At 38.0% G+C, this 25388-nt stretch overlaps 1 protein-coding gene across 1 annotated transcript in view; it reads right to left on the bottom strand.

Annotated features, from left to right (window-relative positions):
* gdap1l1 (ganglioside induced differentiation associated protein 1-like 1) overlaps nucleotides 1-24881 on the bottom strand; it is a 29001-nt gene extending 4120 nt beyond the window's left edge. Inside the window, exons 1-5 of the mRNA XM_026153227.1 lie at nucleotides 23795-24881; nucleotides 14861-15053; nucleotides 9380-9553; nucleotides 2241-2335; nucleotides 26-140 (exon numbers count right to left, since the gene is read on the bottom strand). Coding sequence (XP_026009012.1) covers nucleotides 26-140; nucleotides 2241-2335; nucleotides 9380-9553; nucleotides 14861-15053; nucleotides 23795-23974 — 757 coding nt within the window. The 5' untranslated portion in view covers nucleotides 23975-24881. The remainder of the gene's footprint in view (nucleotides 1-25; nucleotides 141-2240; nucleotides 2336-9379; nucleotides 9554-14860; nucleotides 15054-23794) is intronic.
* Nucleotides 24882-25388: the final 507 nt, after the last annotated feature.

Genomic DNA, 25388 nt, shown 5'->3' with positions numbered 1-25388 from the left:
TTTGATATTCATCATTTGGACATACCTTGATACTCTAGTTTTCTTTTCTCCAGTTCAGCTTCCACTTGATCTAAAACCATGGCTAACTCCCCCAGAATTTTCTTCAGGTAGTTCACATTATCATGGTCCAAGATTTTTGCCTGTCAATTAAACAAGTAAAAAAGTAGCACGCATTAAACTGATGTTTTAATGTTAAATTCAAGTGATAAATTGTTATAAGTTGACATAAATCAAGCCTTTCCCAGCCCCCTTTTAGGCAAGCGTGGCTTCTTATTTAGCAGGACTCAATTTAAACTGTTTTAACTGCAGATGGTGTAATTGTTAAAGCAGCAGTAATTACTTTTTTGTAGTTTTGATAACACTGAAATTTTAGCTAGCAGGGAACATTCCCATAAAAATAACAAACCTTACATAAACTTTGTAATTCTGTCTTTAAGAAAACATTCATTTGAAGCACTATTTCAAATCCTAACAACGTTCAAAGAATGGTGTTAAGTTGCAAGTTATAAAATGTCCTTATACATATTTATGACAATAAAAAACAAAAACAGTATTCTGCATTATTCTGATTTGAGGACATCACTGGTGTCTGAGATGACGGGGTTTTTAAAATGCTCCTCGAATGCAATTTCTGAACAAAAGGTATTCTGAATGCAAAATTATGAGACTGTGTCACAGATGTTACTGGATAACATAAACTATATCATTTAAATCAGGTTTTATGATAGATTGACACATTGCAGTGAAATGATTTCTAATGCCACGAGGAAAAATATCAAATTTGGAGACTACACTAAAAGTGTTTCACATATTTTCAGGAAATAAAATGTGTCATTTTAACATTTAGCCTAAAATGCTGAAAACATACATTTTAAATTTGATATTTTGACATGCAGTGAGAAACAGCTAGTGCTAGCACTGCGACAGCAAAGCAAGAACTTTCCTGGTTCTTTTATATGCTGATCAGCTGGAGCCGTTCTGTGTGCAGTTTGAATGTTCTTGCTGTACCTGCACAGGTTCCATTCGAGTACTGTGGCTTCCTCCCACAGTTCAGTGCAAATCACGTTAACTGGTGGCTTTAAAATGGCCATAGGTGTGGATGTGACAGTGTGTGGTTGTCCTACTCTGTTAACCAGTCTGACTATCTGCCTCAACCAAAGTTAAACAGGGAAAGCTCCGCTCACTCCAAAAACAACATCAAAAGCAACATTTTCACTAAACATTTTTGGAATACTTTGCAGAGATTTATTCAGCCTTTAAAAACATTTTTTGGAAGAAAAGAAAAAACTTATAGAAAAATAAAAAACATCTCAGAACATTATTTCAGCCAAAAATATGTATCTAGTTAAATGCTAAAGCCAAACGCCTAAACTGCTTTTTATTGCTTACAAAAAATACAAATAACCTTAATATGAATTATTCTATGGGGGGCATGGAATCTGTTTAAAACTGTCATAATAATCTAAAGTAATTGCAGTGTACTTGTATTTACATAGAATTAGTCTTAAAAAACATTTAAAGCACTTTAACTATATGTCACATCCAGTAGCTCTAAAGATATTTCACTCAAAGCCACAAATAGGAAAACTAACGGCACTGAAGGAAAAGTCAGGATTTCTTCTCTGATCATAAATGACGCAATACCTGTCAGTTTAATAGAGACTTAAACTGTTTGTCCCCCCAAAAAAGCATTAAATACATAAAAATCATACTCGTTACATTCCCGTTCAGGGGTCTCAAATATATGTAATTCAAAATAAGTATATTTTTATTCAGGATTTAAAATTTTAAGGGTTTCACTCGATGAAGCTAATCTTACAGGGTGTTTCCTGTGTGATAACCTTCACTTTGTACCCATGAAGGATATTAATACATCAGTTTAAGATGCTAATTCAGGCAGCTGCCCTAAATAAGTATAAATGTATTACACATTTAGAGGATTTAATGGATTTTCTATGTGCTCTATAATTTCTTGAAGGGATAACAACAATTTAAAAATGTACAATACACTAAGCTATTAATTCTTACAATAAGTGAGAAATTTATTTAATTTTAATGCATCATTTAATGGATTAAAGGCCCTGAAACTTATGCAAATGAACTCCTATGAATTGCAGTATATGAATCACACCCTGAAAGTCATCTTAAGTCTTCACTTCTGAAGTGTATATTAATGAAATCTGTAGTTGTGAAGGACACTTAAAAGTTAAATGTTAACGTTAATGAAAACACGGGTTCACCATTAGCTTCTTCTGTTTGGAGAGGTACGGTTCTGTCAGCTGAGGCTCCTCATGGTCCAGCTTCATCAGCTCTGTCGCAGCGTTGGCCAGATGTCCTGAAGTTACACACAAACACAGTGCATGCATTCACATTAACTGTGTCCTCTGTTGTTCAGGAAGGGGAAAAAAACACTTTGAATAATATTTAGACACTGTGCTGTCTGCCTGGCATATTTTACTAAAAGCAAATACGCCAGAGTCCAGTGTGTTTAATCTCCAAGGGGATGTCTGACAATACAAAGCTTATTCCCATCTGAGCTCCATTCAGTCTCCCGAGGGCAGAGGAAGAAGCTTGTGTCATCAGCTGTTACACATATTGTTTTTATTTACGTCATCAAGGACATAAGATGTGTCCGTGGTGCACTATAATTTTTTATATTGCTAACGTACAGCACTGTGCAAAACACTTGAGCCACCTCTCATTTCTTTCATTGGGTAAATATAACACAGTATATAAGGCTAAAAAATAGTTTGCACAATTGAACCAAACCTCAATATTTGGTAGAATCATGTTCACAAAAGACTTCTATGGATTTTGGGTGCCTTTTAGTCTATTCTCTGTCGAGATGAGCCCAAACTGCTTAAATAATGTTGAGGTCTGGACTCTGAGGAGGCCAGAACATGACTGATAGTTTTCCACTGTGTGTTTTTCTATCCAGGTATGATATTACAACATTAACAGTCAGTCAGGCAGATAATATCTGCTCACATTCACATAACTTCTTTTGTTAGAGATACTATTTTTTTTGTTTTGTTTTCAAAGGAGCTTGCAAAAAAAAAAAGCGTCTGGACTTCTTTAAGTTGCTTGAAGGCGTTTCACCTCTCATCCGAGAAGCTTCTTCAGTTCTGATTGTTTTGTTTTGTTCTTTAACTACTGCTGTGGACAGGAAGACAGGCGAGTCCAGGATTAAATTTGTTTTTGTTACCTAGCACAGTCCAGTATGGCTTTTACTGTACTACACTTTTAATAGAAGCTGTTTTCATTTTGTTTCTCTGGTCTGAATGGCATGAATCCACTCATCTGTGTTGTTTTTTTGTTACCCTTCTTTTTGCCATCTGGGTAACTAATGATGAGTCAAAGTAAAAGATTGATGTTTTGTCTTAGTGTTTAACCTACTTGATTTAGCTCTACTCAGGTAGTTTTATGATTTCCAACTCAAAGATCACTTGAATAATAAAAAAACATGCAGCTAAAACAAGTTTTTAAGGCATACCAGATATAAACCTTTAATTACAAAAGCATTTTTATGCATTTTGTGACCTAATTAAGGCAGTTTGGTAAACTAACAGAACAAACAGAGGCAGGTGTAGTTCAGCGCAGGCACCATTAATTCAATTCAATTTTATTTATGTAGCACAAATCACAACAGTTGCTTCAATGTACTTGATATTGCAAGGTAAAGTCCCTGCAATAACACGGTGATTGTATTATGTACTTGGACACTGAAGTTTATATTTTTAGCCAAATCCACATACAATACTAACAAGTGTAGTTAGTAATGACATTTAGTGTAACATTTGCCAAAAACAGTGTACAACTGTGCTCTGAGATTCTGTTTTTACAAAATAAAAGTCAAACCTTTGAAGTTTTACTTCTTCAGAGTTAAGCAGGAAGATGGAAAAATTCATACGATAGACTGACACATTACTGAGTTTGTTGTTTTTTGGGGAATTGTTAATAATAAAGATGAAGAACTTGGCCAGGATGCAGAATCTTTTAGTCTTCTAATATTTTGTCAGTCTTTACTTTAGCTGCAAACCTGTGACGCGGCCTATTTTTTGCATATTTTCCATGAGTCTGCTGGAATGATGATGACAAGATGAACCCAGAAAGATAAAAATGTTTGTGTCTGAACTGTCCCTTCAGTCTGAATCATAATCATCCAAACCAAAGTTTACCGCACAGAGAACACCGATGCGTTCAATGAAATACTCCTTAAAGTTGATTTTGCAGGTCCATCACAGACTGGTCAGGATTTCACTGGATGATTAATTCTCCTGCAGACTTTCTTTTATATCTCATCCAGCCTGTTGCTCTGATTTACATGACAAGGCCATTACCTGATGTGAAGAGCACCACAGTTCAGGCTGGGAGGTCTAATATCTGCCGTTAAAAACCTGGCATCACTACAAAGTGCTGTGTTAAGGGTTTTTGGTATTGAGTAGCATCAAATTACACAGTATGCTAATCACGCTGTGCACATAAAAACCTGGGATTTGTTTTACCAATGATGTGGAAAATGCTGCAAGGAAGATGAATTGCTTTGCATTCAAAATGCATGTGGTTTTCGTCGTAGGAGTCTCTTTGGTACCAGAGCTGAAGCTGAGTCACGCTGAGTGTGTGACAGTGTTCAATATAGCGAGTTAAAAGCACTGAAAAGTTTTTATATCTTTAAAAGAAGAAAGTAGTCGAGAAAAGATGACAAAACCAAAATAGCATCTACCTTTCATCCTGTCAATCCACAAGAAAACTTTCTTTACCTCAGGGATGAGCACTAGGGACAAACATGGGACACTTTTTTCACCAATGAGGGCCCAGTATACACTTCAGTGGGTACCCCTGTTTAACTCCTCATCAAAATCACCGCTGAAGTTCAAACTGAGCATCAGAATGGGGACAAAAGGTGTTTTAAGTGACTTTGAACATTGCATGGTTGTGCCAATGATCTACCTAAATATTCCCACGCAACCATCTCCGGTGTTTACGAAGACGACTTTGAGCTGATAGGAAGGCAAAAGAAACTCAAATAACCACTTGTTAACACCACGGTATGCATAAGACCACCTCTGAACACAGAATGTATCAAACTTTGAAGCAGATGGGCAGCAGCAGAAGAAGACCACACCTGGCCCTGCTCATGTGAGCCAAGAACAAGAATTTGAGGATACAATTCACATGGCTTCACCAGAATTGGACTGGCAAAATGTTTCCTGGACTTATGTGTTTTGATTTCTGCTGCAAGATTTGGACAATAGGGTAAAAATTTGGTGTAAACGTGAAAACACTGATCCATCTTGCCTTGTATTAACAGTTCAGTTGCTGGTGGTGCAATGATGTGGGTGTTATTTTCTTGGTATACTGTGGGCTCTTTAGTACCAAATTTAAATACCAAGCCTTTCTGAGTATTGTTGCTGACCATATCCATCCATTCATAACCAGAGTATACACAGAGTGCAGTGGCTTCATGCATATTAAGTTAAGTTCATGAGTTCATAATAAGCAGAGATGGACAGTAACGCGTTACATGTAACACATGGAATGTGCAGAAAATAGGTTTAAATGTTAAACTAATTTCTTCAAGTCAGAGAATGGTGCATATAATTTCATTTTTTGCTTGATGCATAAAGTTAAAAAATTAAAACTGATAAAACAAGTTTAAAAAAAGAGACTTTTCCATTTGATAAATTTTTGTATGATGGATTATGCAGAAAAAGTAGAATTGGGCTGAAAGATCTATCGCTTTATCGCCTATTCAGGTTGTAAATTGTGTTTTTAAAAAGTAACTAATTAACTAAGTAATTTATTACTTTTGAAAATAAGTAATCAGTAAAGTAACAGGTTTACTTTTTTGGGGAAGTAATCAGTAATTAGTTACTGATTACTTTTTTCAAGTAACTTGAACAACACTGATAATAAGTGTAACTGTATTCCAGAGTGAGCAGATCTCAGTCCAATGGAGCACCTTTGAGATGTGACGGAGCAGGGGACTCACATCATGAATTTGCATTTATTTTAGGAACAATCATATGATCCCCTATGAGCAAGCACTTTGGCGACAGTGGGAAGGAAAAACTCCCCTCTTACAGGAACAAACCTTTGACAGAACCAGGCTCAGGGAGGGGCGGCCATCTGCTGCGACCAGTTGGGATGAGAGAATGTTTCTAGCACCTTGTTGAATGCTTACCACTTAAGGCTATCCCTAATTCTGTTGTTTGTTTTAAACTTCCATTGTTTTCATTCAAATTCCATTGTTTTCATTCAAATTATGTTCTTTTCATTCTAATTCCATTGTTTTGATTCAAATTCTGGTCTGTTCATTCTAATTTCGTTGTTTTCATTCAAATTCTATTCATTTCATTCTAATTCCATTCTTTTCATTGAAATTCCGTTGTTTTCATTCTAATTCTACTCTTTTTATTCAAATTCTATTGTTTGTTTTAGAATTCTGTTGCTTTCATTCAAACTCTGTTCTATACATTCTAATTCCGTTGTTTTCATTCAAATTCTGTTGATTTCATGCAAATTCTTTGGTTTTTGATCAAATTCTGTTCTTTTCATTCAAATTTTGTTTTCATTCAAATTCCGTTGTTTCCATTCTAATTCTGTTGTTTTCATGCAAATTCTTTTGTTTGTTCTCAAATTCCGTCGTTTTCATTCTAATTTTGTTCATTTCATTGAAATTCCGTTGTTTTCATTTAAATGCCGTTGTTTTCATTCTAATTCTACTCTTTTTATTCAAATTCTATTGTTCGTTGTAGAATTCTGTTGCTTTCATTCAAACTCTGTTCTGTACATTCTAACTCCGTTGTTTTCATTCAAATTCCATTGTTTGTTTTCAAATTCCGTTGTTTTCATTCTAATTCCGTTGTTTTTGTTCAAATTGTGTTGTTTTCATGCAAATTCTTTTGTTTTTGATCAAAATCTGTTGTTTTCATTCAAATTCCATTGTTTTCGTTCAAATTCCATTGTTTGTTCTCAAATTCTGTTGTTTTCGTTCAAATTCCGACATTTTCATTTTAATTCTGTTGTTTTCATTCTAATTCTGTTGTTTGTTTTAAACTTCCATTGTTTTCATTCAAATTCCGTTGTTTTCATTCAAATTCTGTTCTTTTCATTCAAATTCCATTGTTTTCATTCAAATTCCATTGTTTGTTCCAAAATTCCGTTGTTTTCATTCAAATTCCATTGTTTTCATTCAAATTCCATTGTTTGTTCCAAAATTCCGTTGTTTTCATGCAAATTCTTTGGTTTTTGATCAAATTCTGTTCTTTTAATTCAAATTCTGTTGTTTTCATTCAAATTCCGACATTTTCATTTTAATTCTGTTGTTTTCATTCAAATTCCGTTGTTTTCATTCAAATTCCATTGTTTGTTCTCAAATTCCGTTGTTTTCATTCAAATTCTGTTCTTTTCATTCAAATTCCATTGTTTTCATTCAAATTCCATTGTTTTCATTCAAATTCCATTGTTTGTTCCCAAATTCCATTGTTTTCATGCAAATTCTTTGGTTTTTGATCAAATTCTGTTCTTTTAATTCAAATTCTGTTGTTTTCATTCAAATTCCATTGTTTGTTCTCAAATTCTGTTGTTTTCATTGAAATTCTGTTGTTTTCATTCAAACTCTAGAAGGAAGCATTTTTGCTTTTATTGTGGAGCCTTTTTTTATAATTTGACCTTTTCACTCTGTATTAATTGATAAATGTAATATCTTAGAAATAACAAAAGGGACAAAAATATATCATTAACTCACCACACACACAGACACACACACCTGCAGACCCACATGTATCTATTCAGATATTAAACGTGTGTGAACATGCATTGTGAAATGGAGCAGAGCCCTCTGTCACATTAAATTAAACGGAGTCAGTGAACACTGTGATTCTATGGACACTGCGTGCCTTTGTGCTACACACACTCGAGTGGACTCAGTTGCTAAAATTTGCAAATCATCCTGTTTCTGGAAAGACCCTGAAGTCTTGCTCAGTTTTTCGTGAGGAGATCAGACAGTCTTCATATTGTACCTTTTTTGGGGAACAAAGGTTTGGTCGGTTAAAGCTATTTTGGCTTTTTCACATAACTGACCTGAATGGACAGAGAGCTGCGTCTGTCCTTTAGTCAAATTTGATAAATGTTTTCTTTTCAGATTAAAGTTACTGAAGTAATGGGATCATCTTGACAGATATTGGAAGAAAAGGAAGCTCCTAAGAAGAACTTGAATCTCCTTCGGGAAGCCTGAAGAACTGTTTCTGACAATTACTTCAAGACATTACACAAAAGCTTGCCTCAGAGAGGTCAGAGCATAATGAAGATAAAGATGGTTTTGACTTTCCGGTTATAGAGTTGTTTTTTACCTCAAACAACATCCTGTATTTCCATTTATTTTTGCACATTTCATTAAATCTGCACTTCTTTCCTGTTTGTTTTTGTTCGTTTATTTTAAATCTCTTTGTGAACTTTCAGGATGTAGCTTGAGATTTACCTCTTCTATAGTTCTGAATTAAACGCAGGTCAGTCTTTGTGATGTATGTTTGTCCTTTAAATAAGCGGCTACAGAAGCAGCAGAAGGTCAGCTGACGTAACACAGATGAAAACAGCTGATCTAGCTATCAACTGTCTTGTAAAGCAGCGGTCCCCAACCGTTTTTGCGCCACGGACCGGTTTATGCCCGACAATATTTTCACGGACCGGCCTTTAAGGTGTTGCAGATAAATACAACAAAATAAAACTAGTACCGGTACCGAAAAAAAAAAAAGATTTATTCATAACACACGTGAAAAAACTCAGGAAAACCGAGTTAACGATCAAAACGATAACAAAATAATGCTGAAAACCAATAAAAACCCTGAAAACTACACATTTCACACCTGAGCCTCACCTCTCGCGGCCCAGTACCAAATGACTCACGGACCAGTACCGGTCCGAGGCCTGGGGGTTGGGGACTGCTGTTGTAAAGGTATTTACTTAATCTGTTAAAATTAACTGAATCAAAACTGATGTGAAAACAAAAAATAAAAAACTTACTTGAAAATTTGAAACAATGCTTCTTATTTCTTACATCTTAAATATTGGAGGAACCTGAACTTTTCTAACACTGAATAAATTTGTTATTCACAAGAAAATCAAATCTGCACTCACAAAGCAGGGAGGCAATCTAACTGTCAAGAGCTATAGGAATGTTTATAGACATCTCAAAATACAATAAAAATGCATTTGATTAAAAGGGATCCTTTATTTCTTCTATTGACCTTACACTATGTTTGCAAAATAAACAACCCAAAAACCATTCTCTAAGTAACACAAGCTGTTTTGTAATTCCCAAAGATGCTAAAATACGAGCATTCGTGCCTCCGCAGTGCAGTGAGCTGGCTTCACTTACTACGTATTTCTGCTGTGGCGTACTTTGGGATCATAGAGTCAGTCGTGAGCTCTGGATGAAGGATGCAGCCATGTGTGTACGCATCCATGGGCAGACCATCCAGTAGCTGACGGTACTGCTGCACACGATCGTAGAGAGGCGAGTCTGCGTCAGGGATCAGCTGAGCCACTGTGTCTGTGTGAGTAAGACAAGAGCATGAAAAAGAGAAAACATTTTTACAGGAATACAAACTGGGCAAAATGTAGTGAATCATAATTACATGCTGCAGAGCATTATTCTGTGGACTTTTTCTTAATCTGTCCAAAACCCCCAAGGTCTCTAAGCAACCACACAAACCCAGAATAACACAGTTGTGCCAGATTCAGCTGTCAGACACACAACATGGTAACCTGGTAACAGGTGGAGGACTATAATAAACCACCCGTCACCCCCAAGTACATGTTTGTGCCAAATGTAAAGAAAATCCCTGAAAGTGTTCCTGACATACTGAGCTTTCAGAAATGATACAGATGTTAGGGCTGGAGGTGAGGTCACAGTGACCTTGATTACCAAAATCTAACCAGTTCATCCTTCAGGTGAAGGGAACAACAAGATCAACAACAATTTATGTTGAGTGAAAACACTAGACTATGGTATAACCCAAAGGTAGGCAACCCCGGGCCTCAAGTGACGGTGTCCTGCAGGTTTTAGATGTGTCCTTGGTCAAACACCGCTGATTTAAATGGCTAAATTACCTCCTCAACATGTCTTGAAGTTCTCCAGGCGCCTGGTAATGGACTAATCATTTGATTCAGGTGTGTAGACCCGGGGTGACATCTAAAACCTGCAGGACACCGGCCCTCGAACCCTGGAGTTGCCCACCCCTGGTATAACCACATGAGATTAAATTCCCGTTCCAGATCAACAAAAACACAAATTAAACATTAACACTGTAATTAGACTCCATAACTTTGTTACATCATCCGCCTACTGACTCAATCTGTTCTGCTTACCTGCCGTTACAAGAAAAAAGCTGCATTATTATTATTATTATTATTATTATTATGATCGTGAATTATTATAGACTTTCTTGCAGACAGTTGCAGAAAAGATGGATTTCACTCTCATCAAGTTTTCATCCAACAGCTTATTAAGGCTTTGTTGCTAAGAAAATATAAAAGATGGAGGTACCTTCTCCATCCAAGACAACTTGGAGATGCTTTAAGCCTACATACTTTTTAAAGGCATACAGGACTCTGCTTGCAAAAAGACCTTGGTTCCAGTTCCTGGTAACTATATTCTCTCGGTCGCTACTGTCAGGTCAAAATGAATAAAACATTAACTCCGTTTTATAAATTATGTTCACAGAATAAACATAAATGAAGGTAATCTGGAATAGACTCATGATTATATCCCGTGAGTATGTAGTTTTTCTCTTTTACACCTGTTTTTAAAACACTAAGTTAATGATGGCAAAAAAAACACCAACCTGGAGGATTAAAAAAAGAGCCCAGAGACTCCAAAATAACTTGTGACCCAAAGAGGAGTCGAGTTGTTTGGAGAGTTTTCTCTTTTAGTGACTTTAGCTCAGGCAGGTCCTCCTCACACAGCGACAGGGAAGCACGTGAGGCATGTTGATTTTGTTTCCTGTTAAAGACTGATTATCAACATGTGCCAAATATTTTGTTACCAGAATTTAAGAGTGGATTTTTTCTGCCTGCTATCATATTAAAATGTTTTATATTGTCTATCCTTATAGCTACTGTAAACATCTAAAATGGCCTGCAAACATAAGCTTTATTAAAACAAAATACTTTCATCACATTTTCAGGCTGTAAGTCCAGTTTATTCTAACTATGCTGCACAACGTGGGTTTGAAAAAATAATAAGATGAACTCTACAGTCTGTTTGCACCTTAACACACATAAAAACACTTCCAACAACTTTTACTACCTCAGAGAGATCCCGCTTTTACATTTTGCTGCCCTAATTCTCGTGTCTGACAGCGCAGCGCCTGGCTGGGAGCGATGGTGTTCAGCATAATGACCTGCTGCTGAGATTCGGTACTGAAAGTGCAGAACAGAGGGAGCTTTTATCTTTCTGCAGGGTCACAGCCAGCCACATGCAGGGAAGGCATCGCTGACAAGACAGAGATAATCAGATGGGTGCTTGACGATGAGGAGAAGCTGAAGGAGGGTGGAGCTGCACGTGGCTGAGCTCCAGAGAGCTGAGTAATCAGTCTCTGGACCTGCATGCTGACCTGGGCATGCCCTGCAGTGGTTCTCTGCAGGAAGTCTGCTGCAGCACTGGTGATGGAAAGATTAAATTAGCAGCAAACTGTCAAGCAACTTCCCGACTGAGTTCATACATGTTCACAATGAGCATGACAAATATATAAGAACAACTCGGGCGATGATTGACATCTTTTTGCAAACAGCTTTTGCCCTGCTGTGCCTCAACAACACTGTAAAACTGTTGCCACTGCTCCACACTGCATATGCCTCCCGTTTCTGAGAAATCTGCACTTTGCAGACCAGCTGCAGCCCACGTTGCCAGGTTTCATTAGGGATTTAAAGGCAGAGAAAAAGCATGCCTGTAACTCATCCCCTCAAATTGACTCCTGGATGAAAGCTTCTGGATAAAACATGCATCAGACTTGTTTGACATTCAGTAGACAAAATAAACAAAACCAAAAAATGCAACAATAACAGCTTAACTAAATTATTAGAGTATAACTGGAGACTGATGAATGATTTTATATCTCTATGACTAACTTGCTCCAAAACAAGTTATTAGCACACTATCAAAAGACTAAAATGAAGTTAGCTGAATGAGATCATCAGACCCTGGGGTCAGCTTATGCACTCTAGCCTTTTATTACTGAGCAAGCAGTGAACCAGATCTTCTGCTGTTGAATTCAAAGCTCTAGGCGCTGCCCTAGACATGTGAGCACTAACTAAGCAGGAAAGCCATGAAGTTTTTCAGTTACAGACCTATGTCCCCAGGCATTTTCTGATCTGAGGCTCCCAGTTTGTTACATAATCTCTCAGCTGATAATCCTATAGAACGTGCCACCTACAGATACTACAGCACAACACAGATAACAGGATTCAGTGTATGCTTCTTAACATTTGCTTATTCTTTGAGCTGCATGTTTGCCAAGCCCGAATGTCTGTGTAGGCTCTCAGTCATCCAGGCCATGGCAGTCTTGAGAGCCTAAAAAGAAGGCAACTGTCCTTCTCTAGGTTTTTGAACACATTTAACCTCTTATCCAAGAGGGTCAGGACACCTTTTAAGGGTTTATTACCTGGGACTCTCTGCCACTTGTTTTAGAACTGAAGAAACTTTTTAGATGTCTTCAAAATGTCTTCAAACATGTAAAGAAATCCAGTTGCCTCCTTTTCAAGCTCAAGAGTCTGAATCTCAGTCATTACCTCACAGCGTACGTTCCTCCATACCCATCACAACTTCACAGCTACAGATGCCGCTTCTCTAAATATAGCTTTGATGGACTTTTTGTTTCAATCATTAAATTATGTCTCTTGTGTTTATATCTGTGTCTCGTTTGTGAGTGCCACAAATGTTCCCCAAGGGGTCACTCCAATTTTGTCTAATCTAATCAGCAAGGATCGTCTCAGTGACATTGGTGCAAAGACGTTGATGCAATGAGTTACAGTTTCACATTATAGTATGCACTGACACAGTCTGCACAAAGAAAACAGATGGCCTCCAATGGCTTCCAACAGTCTTTGTCACTCCAGCTTCACAAACTGGGCGAATGAGGCCTCAAATTTTCTATAGCTCTAGTCAGAGATATAAGAGAGAGATGAAGAAGAAGAATCCCCTGTGTTGCATATCCCGCCCCCTTATAGGGCCGATATACTTTAATTTCAAGTGAATTTTATTACATTTTCTTAAATCACAACATCAATTGCCCCAAGGTGCTTTCTATTGTACGTTAAAGACCCTACAATAATTCAGAAAAAAAACAACAACAATCAGACAACCCCCCTATGAGCAAGCAGGCGGTGACAGTAGGGAGGAAAAACTCCCTTTTAGCAGGAACAAACCTCCAGCTGAAGACTTCAGGGAGTATCAACCATCTGCCGCGACCGGTTGGGTTGTGTTTATAACAAACAAACAGCCTCTAGGAGTGAAAAATGAAGCCAACATACAAGTGCCAAAAGTTAAAGTTTCTAAAATGTCCACCTTAAGTTGACCCCAAATGCAAATTCTTCGTAATAGACTCTCATGTTAAAAGGCCTGACTTTACAGCATTTTAAAATATGTTTATAGCTTGATACAAAAAGCAGTTTTGGCCTCTATGAATAGTTTCGTAAAAGCTCTAAACTGGGTCAAATTTTTATACCAGATTCATCTTAGTACTGCAGTTAGTGGTGTGGCAGCACTGATTGAGATGCCACATGTGTAATCAATCTCCGTCTGCTAGGTTAAACTTCTGCTGGAATTTTTGCTGCCTTCAGTTTTTACACCCACTTAACCTGTACAGCTGGTAACTCACAGAGGTGGCTTACATCAGAATTACAAATACTCATCCTCATCTTTATTGGTGATTACAGATCACAAACCTTTGGCAGAGCACGAGGCGGCGGTTGAGATGAATTAGTCTGGTATAGGTGGACTAATGCAAAAAGGAGGAGTGCAGCACACATGCAATGAGCCGGCTTTGAATACTACAGTACCAATTTTTATAGTCTAACTTGGTACAATTAGCTAGTAAACATAACGAATTTTACTGGTTAACAACTCTCTCTCTGGTGGACTCTTTAAAAAGTAGATCTCTGTAAAAGGGCCTCAAACATGCACTTGATGGCTACATAAATATGTCAAGATAAAATAGAGAGGCTAAAGCTACGTCCAGACAAATAGCATCTAGACCCATTAATGATCCATGAGGAAGATATGGAAATGAAAAGAACTTGGGGGTTTTTTTGCAGTGCAGCGTAAAGATGATTTTTCCTGCTATAGAAAGGATGCTTGTAAGTTAAGTGGGACCTATGCAGCTTCCTTATTCCTCTATTATATAGTTACTGTTATCATGGTGGATGCTCATATGGCCAGTTTTAAATAACAAGGTCTTTGTAAGTGATTATCACTGAGAGAAAAAGCATTTTTTCTACCCATAGCTCTGTGTGACGTCAGAGAGAGGGGATGTTTCTTCAAGCTTTAGCAGTGACTACAGAAGCCCAATCAACCTACTGCCAAAATCTTTTGTTTTTGTTTATGAAGGGAAGCCAATAAAAAGAAAGTTTTAAAGTGAGAGCAAAAGGAGCTAAAACAGTGTTTTTCAGACAGTAAGCAGGAGAACTGAACGGCCACAGCAAGCACCAGATTAATAATACATGATAAATAGGGATTATTTTGAACTATGAATTATGCAACGCTTCTCTAATGGAGCATGAATGAAAATAATGAAAATATGCAAATGGAAATGACTCTGCCATCTTTAAACAAGAGAAAAGAAAGACAGCATTGTCCTACCTCCCACAAAGGTTTTCTCCATGTAATCTATAATCTGGTTGTAGTCACTAATGATGGTGTCTCCATGGAGGAAGACGGGCACCTCCTCGCCCAGGTTCAGCCTCATGAACCAGGGCTCCTTGTGCTCCTGCAGTGGCAAGCTCACATCCCTCTCCTCACAGACAAGACCCTTCTCATTAATGACGAGCCGTACCTGAAATTACAAAGGACGTGATTAGTCCAAACACATCCCCTGTTTTTTTATTTAATCACAACATGTATGTCTGGAAATATATTCAGTGGGTGAACATTTGCAATTTGTTACTAGACTATGAAGACAAAATAAGAGGACATTTCATCCATTTTTGGTTTAAGAAAAAAAAAACTGCACAACAAAAAAACTGCACAACAAAAAAAACAAATGTAAAATTAAACTCACTAAAAGCTTCCGCTCAGTTCATTACATTGCAAATTGCTGTACTGTAGAGAGAGCTGGTTGTTTGTGTGGTCTGCCAAGCTAATGAGATACACAGGGTGCTAGAGTTTGAGAAAAAAATCCAGGACAATCAGGATACATTACTAACAGCATGAAGGATAAGCCAAGGTCCATGGAGAGCTATTACTGGGAATAAGATTAATGAAAGAAGATGACACTTGAGGCATAAAGTGCTACATTTGGCGGAACGACAAAATGGGAATTTTGCTGAACACGGCCAGACATGGTGTAATGAAATAAACCTAAAGAATGTAGTAAAATAAGCATAGTAATTACAGCAGGACCAGTGGTTTTGGACACCAGGAACAAATCGATGCATGCAACTGAAATGTCAAAAAAAAGAAAAAAACTAAGCCTTTTATATCTCCATCAGCGTGGAAAAGAAACACTAAATCAGGGACTTCTATATAAAACCGCCAAATATTTCAGGTCCCTGTGTTATACTGCTGAGCTGTCCCTGGATGATACCCACAATAACACAGTCACCGTTGCATCGAGAGTTACATAATATTATTAGTCACTTCTTAGCAATGATGCCAAGTAGTTCAGCTGCTTGGGAAGCATAAAATTCACTCCTCTTACACTATACAATAAGTGAACTTCATCTGCAGCTTGCTGTTATTAGGGATGAAAAGCAGTTAGTACTGCAAAGACATGATGCTACGTAATACATCTAAGTACACTTTTCTTTAAACATACGATGTACTATTTAAAAAGTCTAGTTGTGGCACTAATCAGATCTTAGTTATTAGCGTTTCCACCACCTTCTCTTATAATTTCATGTATCATCTTAGCGCCAGATATAATATTTTGCTAGAGGAATGCAGCATGAAATGACGCAGTGATTAATGCGAAACTGCTCTTCTGATGGCACCTGGGGCCCATAGAATCCTATGTTAAAATTTGACACTATTTTACACCCTCTAAAACAATGTTTATGCCTTCAACGCTGCTTAATGTTGCTTGAGAGGCACTGCAAGCTCACTTTCAGTCTTCAAAACTCACTTTCTGGTATTTTATTAGCCTGTCAGTTACTATTACCTTTGTGTCTGTGCACCACACCTGTACAGTTTATTGATGAAACCTGCTAACAAAGCTTGCTAGCTTTAGTTGACAGCGTAGCACTTCACCCTCTCTTACAGCTGACATCACAGCAGCTAACACTGAGGTTTAAAATTGCACCACCTAAATTCCATAAAGCGTGAATAAAGTAACAGGGACTACTTTTCCACAGTGTCCACAGCTGTCCGAGTGCCCATTCCCAACTGAGATTAATGCCAACCTCAGAAAAGTCAGAGTCAGGAACCAGGTGAGTGAAAAACATTAGCTAAAACATAGAAATAGCATTTTTACACAGTTTTAGCTTTTGTTCAGTTTCACTAAATGTGTGTGTCTGAAGTTTTTTTGGGTTCTTGAATGTAGCGATAACCATGTAAAAACTGCCAGAGACAGGCTAATTATTTTATGTGCACCTTTACACTATGACTGCATATGATTTCTTGGTGAGCCTTTGCAGGTCCATTTAGCCATAGCATATCTTCCTTAAAATCTCAGTATTTAAATAGATAAGTCACTGGTTGGTAAGTCACAGATTTTTAGGTTTCTGTATTTTGTAGTGTGAAAAACTCCTCTTATACAAACAAAGTAGACAAATTAAGCAGTCTGGTACCCATTAATTCAGGAGACACAACAGCAGCTGTCTGGCTGAACATAGTGGACTACATTTAATCAAATTCCGGGTCTTACTATTGTTTCAGTCAATCCCTCCCTCAAGTTCTTAAGTCCTATTTTTCTTCTGTCAGTAAAACCTCCACAACTAACGAGCCAAACTGAACAAACATGAGGTTCTATGGCTCTGTTGAGAGACGTCTGTCCCCATCAGGACAGACTGAGTAATAAAGAGATATAATCCATCTAATCAAACTTGAAATTGGGGGCGGGGAATCAGCCTTACAGAAATGATACTCTGACATTTATTTTACTAAACCTGCTCTTGATCATTCTGAAATGCACCAAACTTGATCAAATGTATAAAGCAAAGCTGCACCCATTTTAATCATAGTAGGGCCAAGTAAGCCAAGTTTGACGTTCTCAAAATGGCAGCAGTTCGAATTTTAATAAATGATATGGCCTGGTCCCAGAACAGAGGATTTTACTGGGAACAGGTAAAGAAAGGTCCCAGAAAATAATTTATTTCCCTTTATATATTTTTATATTTTGTCTCATTGCGTTAATCCTATCGCAACCCTTGAGGATGAGATTTTAGAAACTAAATAGCTCCAATTCGACCAGCTCTGTGTGTGTGTGTGTGTGTGTGTGTGTGTGTGTGTGTGTGTGTGTGTGTGTGTGTGTGTGTGTGTGTGTGTGTGTGTGTGTGGGTGAGTTAAAAAGTTTTAAGAAAAGCTTCTTTCGTTTAACACATTATAACCAGGTGGCACTTGCTTTGTTGTGTTTGTTTTTAAATCTTTAGTGTTATTTTTGCAGGAACTATTTACATTCCTTGTATCGTACTGTATGTGGTTTGGTGTTTCTTTTAGCTCCTACTTCAGGGGTAGGTACTCTCCAACACAAGACAAACCTCTGAGTAATGTAAGTATACAGCGACTGGTCTGGACTTAAACTTCCATGCAAGTTTCACTGAGCCTTACGTCTGATTACAGCCTTAACACGAGTTTATGTTTGGTGTTTATATCAGAATCAAAATTAGAATCTGCTTTTTATCATTATGTCAAAAGCACAACTAAATTATATGATTCCCTATATCACTTTCACGCATAGTGTTGTTGGACAACATACGTTTTGAAAAGTCTTTGAAAAGTACATGTTTGAAAAAAAAGAAAAATCGTTTTTCATGCGTGAAGATGAATAAAAATACTTAAGAAAAAAATCCTGATTGAGGTTGTCATAATTCATGCATTAAAGGGTTAAAATGCAAAGAAAGCAAACTATCTTAAACTTTTAATCTATCTAAAAATAAATAAATAAAAGAGTTTCTAATAAATCAGTACAGTCCAAATATAATTAGACTTTCCTTTTTAACAAATCTTAGAGCCGAGGCTGGATCAGGTGACCCTGAACCTTCCCTTAGTTACACTGCAATAGGCCTGGGATGCTGGGGGCTTCCCATGATGCACTCTGTGTTTTCTTCACTCACCTCTTTTCAGTCTGTGTGTTTATTCACCACTTTGCATTTAGTTATTAGTCATTATTAAACTCTTTTGTCCTCTCCCTCAGCACTCACCCAGTTCCTGAGCCTGGTCGTACTGCAGGTTTCTTGCTTTTAAAAAGAAGCTCTTCCTTCCCAATGTCACCAAGTGCTAGCTCATAGGCCGTTGTCTGATTGTTGTTGCTTTCTCTGTATTATGTAGGGTTTTTACTTCACAATATAAAGCACCTCGAGACAACTTTTGTTGTGATTTGGCGCTGTATGAATAAAGCTGAGTTGAATAGAATAGAAGAGTGTTGACTTGATTCTTAAGTTGTCATCTCTGTTAGTGATTCCCTGTTTAGTTGTTAGTCTCTTATGTCTTGTATTTAGCTTGACTTCCTTTGTGTCATTTGTCTTGATCAGATTTAGCTGTTTCTTGTTGCCCACCTGTATTATCCTCCTTTACATCATGTGTACATATAGCTTCAGTTTCCCTTTGTCTGATTATCTGTTTGATGGTAGTAAACAGACAATCAAATAAGCTTTGACAGTGTTCACGTCCTCATTGCAACAGTTACACTTGAATAGAGAGCACAGCAAAATATGGCATTGTGTCTGTTAAAGGTTTCAAAGAAAGTGTCCAGATACTCACTGCTGTCATGATATACTGCCCCCCACACTGAAAGAAAACAGCAGTTTGTTAAAGCCTCATCACTAAAGGTGTAAATTTCTACCCTGCAGACTCTGAGGTTGCCAGAGCTGTATCGATCTGTGCATCTGGCCTCTGTGTCACTGCGCCTTTTCTGTATCTATCATTACCATATTTGTTGTGCTCAAAATTCATCCCTGGTGTGAGGTAAATAATTATAGTGCAGGGCCACAGGATCAAAGTTACAGTGATGCTAGATATGAAGCTGTATTAAAGCAAGACAATAAAGTTAAAGTGTGGTGCAAGAGAAGTTCGACAGTACATTGTCTCCTTCCTCATAAACTTGCTGAGGTATACACAAGCTTGTAAATAATCCCCTGCACATTGACGACAATGGAGTCGGCACAGAGAAATGTTGATCAGCTGAAAATGTGACTCCTTTATCAAAAGCTGCCTGTCTCGCACTGCCAGTGTGTTTACGAAAGGATTCATTTCTGTCTTTTCATACAGTGGAAAAACATATTTGGCAAGTCACAAAAGATTGACTAAATATAACACATCTTTCAAAGGTGCAACAAACTGATTTTGACCAATTGTGTTATATTAATGTGTAACATTTTCAGTAAATTTCTAGTGGAGCAGATAACCAGGTGCACGGCCTCTTAATCTCATAAAGGCCCTTCCCATCATCCCATGCTTCAGCTCACATAACAATAATACAACATCGTACATGTAAACATTAGCAAGTTTGTTGCTCGAATTTCTTTCAGCATCTTAGCTGAAACCCATGTGTTACTTGTGAAAGAGGCAGCGAGTTCACTGACAGCACAATCACACATGATCGAGGAGTCACTCCAGCTCCTCCAGCTCCAGGACTGAGGCGATAATCATGACAGTGAGCTTGGTGTTTACCCTCTGCTGAGTGACAATCAGCTCAATCAGCAGCTCAGACTCGAGTGGCCATGAGCCAGAGATCCTGAGCTTTATAACTAACGTACAAACCTGAGACTGAGCATGAACTCAAAGCTGATGTGCTACAGTGTTTCTAAACAACATTTCTGACTTCGTCCTCAGTAATATGCAATGATGACAGAAAGGTAGATCTATGTGTTGAATCGCATCTTGAGACTTGAATTTTTAAAGAATCCTAAGAGACTGAAGCATTTCTCACAATAAATTAATCTTGTAGTGAAAATGGCCATCACTGTTTATCAGACAGTAAGGGGTTGTCATCAGAATGCTCATTTTTCCCAATGAATAATTTAAAAATTTAAAAGAAAATAGTTGCAGTTTTACTTTTATGCGCATCAACTCATCTATAAAACTCACTGACTGTACAAAGATACTAGTCATAGTCATGTAATCCATGTGCACACATTAGGCACAGATGGTGGCTGATGAGGACAAAGGATGAAATGCCAGTTGCCATTGCATAGCTGAATCCACTTTTAAAGGGGCAGTTTAGCAATTTACCTTTTCATGTACATCAATTTACAGGTGTGACAAGGTGAGCAGCAAAGTCCAAATGTTTAATGACTTATGTGGGTCAAATCTCAAACTACTGGATCTAATAAATGTGGCCTATAAAGCAGCATGATAGTGGAAAGGGAAAGCTCCGCTTGTTCTTTTAGCATTTTCCTTCTCTGCGTCCTCATATTAAATCTCACACTGAACAATATCCTCATCGTGTTAACACAGAAATGCAATTACAAGTGATTATGTCATGACCTTCACCTTGTCTACAGCGTTTGCATGCTGTCACCTCCGGTTTGTTTACATGTGAAAGAAGTTGTTTGTTATCCAAAATTAAACTTCAAGTATCATAAAAACTCTAAAGCTCTGGAAGTTCTTAAGGGGTTTTCTTGCACATTTGTGTGACAGATGTGCAATAATGAGTAATGAAACACAAAAGTTTCCACATCATTCAAAATCATCTGGTGTCCAAGTCCAAGCTTGAATAACTCTCACGGCGTCTTGCTTTGATGGCCTCCTGAGGTCAGCTCCACTTCCATGTTAAAATACACTTTAAATAAACATATTTGCAGCCTGGTACAGATTGCAGTTTACGACTACAGCTAATTGCCCTTCGTGACATCAGATTAATTGTTGTAAATTGTAGCAGTTAAGCATTACATGGCTGCTTTGAGTGGCAGTTAGGCACCACCTGTCACTCAACATCTCAAAGTCTTTTAAAAATGTCTAATTACCACAATCTGTTATACTACGGCTTTATCTAGTGAGAAAAGTAACTCTTTAAGCACCCTTTCCATAAAATAAACAACGCTTTGCAAATAGCTTCTGTGCTTTGGTTATATAGGCAGTGCACCCTGCTGTGCATTCACCTTTGAGTGCAATGACTGTACTTCAGAGCATATCCAGTTGACATTGACATTATTACTGAGCAAATGAATGATGATGATGACATATACAGACAACGGTGTAAGCTCTATGTGCAGGCAAATACTATTGCACGCAAATTCAGCTTTTGTTCACTTCCAGTTAAAGTGGCTTTGTTTAAAGCGTATTGCACACCGCTATATACTGCCCCTTGTGGTCATCCTACAAACAATGTAGCATGCAGAAGCTGCATGTTGCATATAATGATGCGATGAGAATCCTTTGCAGGATACCTAGAAGTGGTAGTGCCAGCCAGATGTTTGTAGCTGTGGGTGTCTGGACTTTTAAAGCACTTTTAAGGAAGCTAATGTTCAATTTTAGAGAACGACTGGATGGTTCGAGTAACAGTATAATTTTAGCACTCACAGATCCGACACTGAGTGGTTCCCGTTACTCATCCAGTCTCAGAAAGCACTGGTTAAAGTGTTTGTGTATTTATTGATTTATTTTAAGTAATTGTGTTTTATGTATATTATGGTTTTATATTTTTACAAATGTTTTAGATACTTATTTATATACATATATATATATATATTTAATGGTTTATACCTTGTGTTGGGGGGGGGAGTGTTGTGTGTGTGTTGTTTTTTTGTTTTTTTTTGTCTTGTTTTTATGGACATGAAGTCTGCCAATAAAGATTGAATTGAATTGAATTGAATTGAATTGAATTGGTTGAACCTCTTCCAGCACATAGAGAGTTTGAACCTAAAGGTGAATATTATGGTTTTACAGCTGTAGCACTGGTACCATTCTCCTCCTTAGTGGGCCAAACCACTATTATTGTCTAATTAGCACAGTTCTTCTAATGTCCATATGAGGCTGGTTTTAAAATTGAGTCAGTCCCCATAGACTCCCGTGTTAAAATGCCTAACTATAATACACAAATAAACATGTTTTCAGCCTGGATAATGAAACTGTTTTGGTCTAAGCTTCATGATACGAGAGTTGGCGGTGTGCACGACAAAAGGAGCTGTCGCCAATCATTGTCTGCTAACTGGAGTCACAGAACTGAACCTCTCCACCATGTTTATGCTATTGGTGCATCACAGCTGCACTATTTGACAAATACTGCATCTTACCTGCTGTTCAGAAAGTCTATGGTTCAATTCTGGTGTGTGAAATTCCAGTATATTATTAGCCTGTTGTTTAGCACTAATTAAATGATAACAGTTTCTTTGCATTGGACCTGTGAAGTTGATTGGTTGTGTCACAAGTCATCGGTGACATCTCTACAACTGTTTCACAGTTATACTGCTGCTGTGCTTCATACTCACTGCAGTGTTCTCAGTGCTAGCAAAGGAGTGGAAGTCAAAATGAAGTTTTCTCAAGAAAGTTTTATCTTTTTAAAAATGGTGCAGGATTTTTGTATAATCTGGGAATATCTGAGCTTTTTGCACTGATATGTCATTGAAATATGGTAAAACCTGACATAATGATACACTCACGTCTTCAACCGAGCCACATCAGCTGCGCTACCTGCACAGAGTTACAAAAATCGAGAGGTGCACGACCAGCCTAAGCAACAGTGAAGCGTGGCTTTCAAAATGAGGACAAAACATACCATGACGACTGAGTTCATCTTTTACATACAGTCTATGCTTTTTAAATGCAAACGGGTTTCATGTTTAATTGTTGGAGCTTCATGGTACTGAATTCTCTATATGATAATCATTTATGTTTTCAGAGTTATTTGTGTGGCAATGCAAAATTTTTATAAACACATGCTCATTTCGTGGGAGCATGCATGTTAATAAATCACAGGTAGACTGAAGGAAGGCATGAAAATAAGAACATATGGTGTGATTCAGCTGCAGAAGGTGGGAGATGGCCTTTGGAGTTTGTTTTGCACAGCATTTTGATCAATTATTTAGGATGTCATGTGTCAAAGCCCATAGTAGCCTAACCACGTTCACCAGCATTATGGGCAGATAATAGCCCCAACGTGTCAATCGAGGATGGAAGCAGATAAGATGTGAAAGGTGATCTATGCGGTGACTAATGATAGAACATTGATCAAACACACTACTCTCTGTCGAAGAAATGAGACCCCCGTGCTGCAGCGTTGACGTCTCAAACGGGAGCTCTGCCCAGCTGCAGGATGATATTCATATTCCGGAGGTATATGTGCAGGACAAACATGCACTGATGCAAACACGCTTTGGTCACAGCAGACAAACAGAGGCAGCGCCAAGCTGTAGCATCGTGTCATGCAAAGAGACGTGGAGCCACCTCCATTTTCAAGCTCTGCTCTTTTTTTTTTTTTACCTTCTGGGAGGTGAAAGATTGCGTCCAGTGGTACAAAACGAGCCTGTCTTTGTTGAAGGGTTTGGGCTCTGCCGCCGGTTCTTCGCACTCCTCCCCGTCTGTGATTTTGCCGTCTTCATCCATGGCTGAGATGGGCCACCAGCTACAGTTGGTAGGGGTAACATGGTTGGAAGACGCCATGACAGAGCGTTTTGTGCGTGTGGAGGAGAGGAGCGAGGAGGGAGAGGATGGAGAGAGAGTGTGTGTGAAAGGGAAAGAGAGCGAGCAAGCGAACAAGAGAGAGAGAGAGAGAAAGCTCAGCGGCTCGAGCGCAGCAGCATCACCGGTTCACGCGGCAGCAGCGACAGCATCCATCAGTTTGGGACAGCTCCGCGCTTCCCAGGGAAAAAACACGCACACCCTAATCCATATGCAAATACCGACTTACTCGAGCATGCCGCTGTACTTGCAATTAAATCGATGGGTAACCGTATTACATCACATGATGCGTTACGCACAAACATGCGCCGTGGAAACCCCTCGCAGGGAGCGCTTCAGTGGAAGGTCAATCGGCTCCTGTAAGGACAATGGAGGCTGTGGGCCACGGTACGCACGCAAATTTTCATTGTGTGGAGCGTAGTCTGCCTATAGGAGCAGCTCATTAAATAATCAGAGGACTTCAAGTGCTTTTCTTTCCGTTACCGGGAAACTATTTGGACTAGGCCATGGTGTCAAACTCACTTTAGTTCGTGGGTGACGTGCAGCTCAATCTCGAGCCACACCAGTAAACCGATTACATAATAACTTTTAATATTCCGAACTCCTGATTTACTCTCTTAAAAAGGCACGTAGGGCCTAATTCCCCGTGACCGTAAAATCATTTAAAGTCTTCCGAAATTAACGGAGATATCGACAAAATGTGAAGAAACAAGGGACGCAACACAATAGAGTAACATTTGTTTTAATTTGGAAAAAAACAAAACAAAAAAAAACATTATCAACTGAAGTAGAAGTAGAACCGTGCTGCACTTTCATGTAATACCAATTTACACCACAAGATGACGCACTGGGACAATCAATCCCCCCCAATCAGTCAAGACATTAAAAATACTTTATTTACAGTTAAGTAAACTGAGGTAAAGCTAAAAATAAATGGCCAGATAAAAACAACATACATCCCAAAATATTTCAACACACAGCGAGCATTTAGAAAACGTAATGTAGAAGTTCACAGTAAATACTTTGACCAGATCCTAATTTTATTTTATTTTTTTAAATCTAAAACCATCTGTCCAATAAGAAGATAAAACTTACAACAACAGAAGTTATTACTTCTTGTTAATATTTTTCTCATTTAATGGGTGATTCATCTTTTACATAAAATAAGTCATGCTCCAAGAATATTTCCAAATTGTTTTTTCCCACATTTGTGAGTCAGATCAAAGTGAAAAAGCACAAAAAACTTCACACGCAGATGGTTTTGTAATTAAACATACCAGTGTTATTTCTTTATGAAACAATGTGCCTATAGATCTAGAAACACTTCAGTTTCCATCCATTTTGTCTCCTGTGGAATAAACCTGGCCTCGACACACCAAGAATAGAAATGCATTTT

The sequence above is a fragment of the Astatotilapia calliptera genome, chromosome 20, assembly GCF_900246225.1.
Source record: "Astatotilapia calliptera chromosome 20, fAstCal1.2, whole genome shotgun sequence".
NCBI classification, from domain to species: domain Eukaryota; kingdom Metazoa; phylum Chordata; class Actinopteri; order Cichliformes; family Cichlidae; genus Astatotilapia; species Astatotilapia calliptera.
This window is presented reverse-complemented; position numbering and strand designations above follow the sequence as displayed.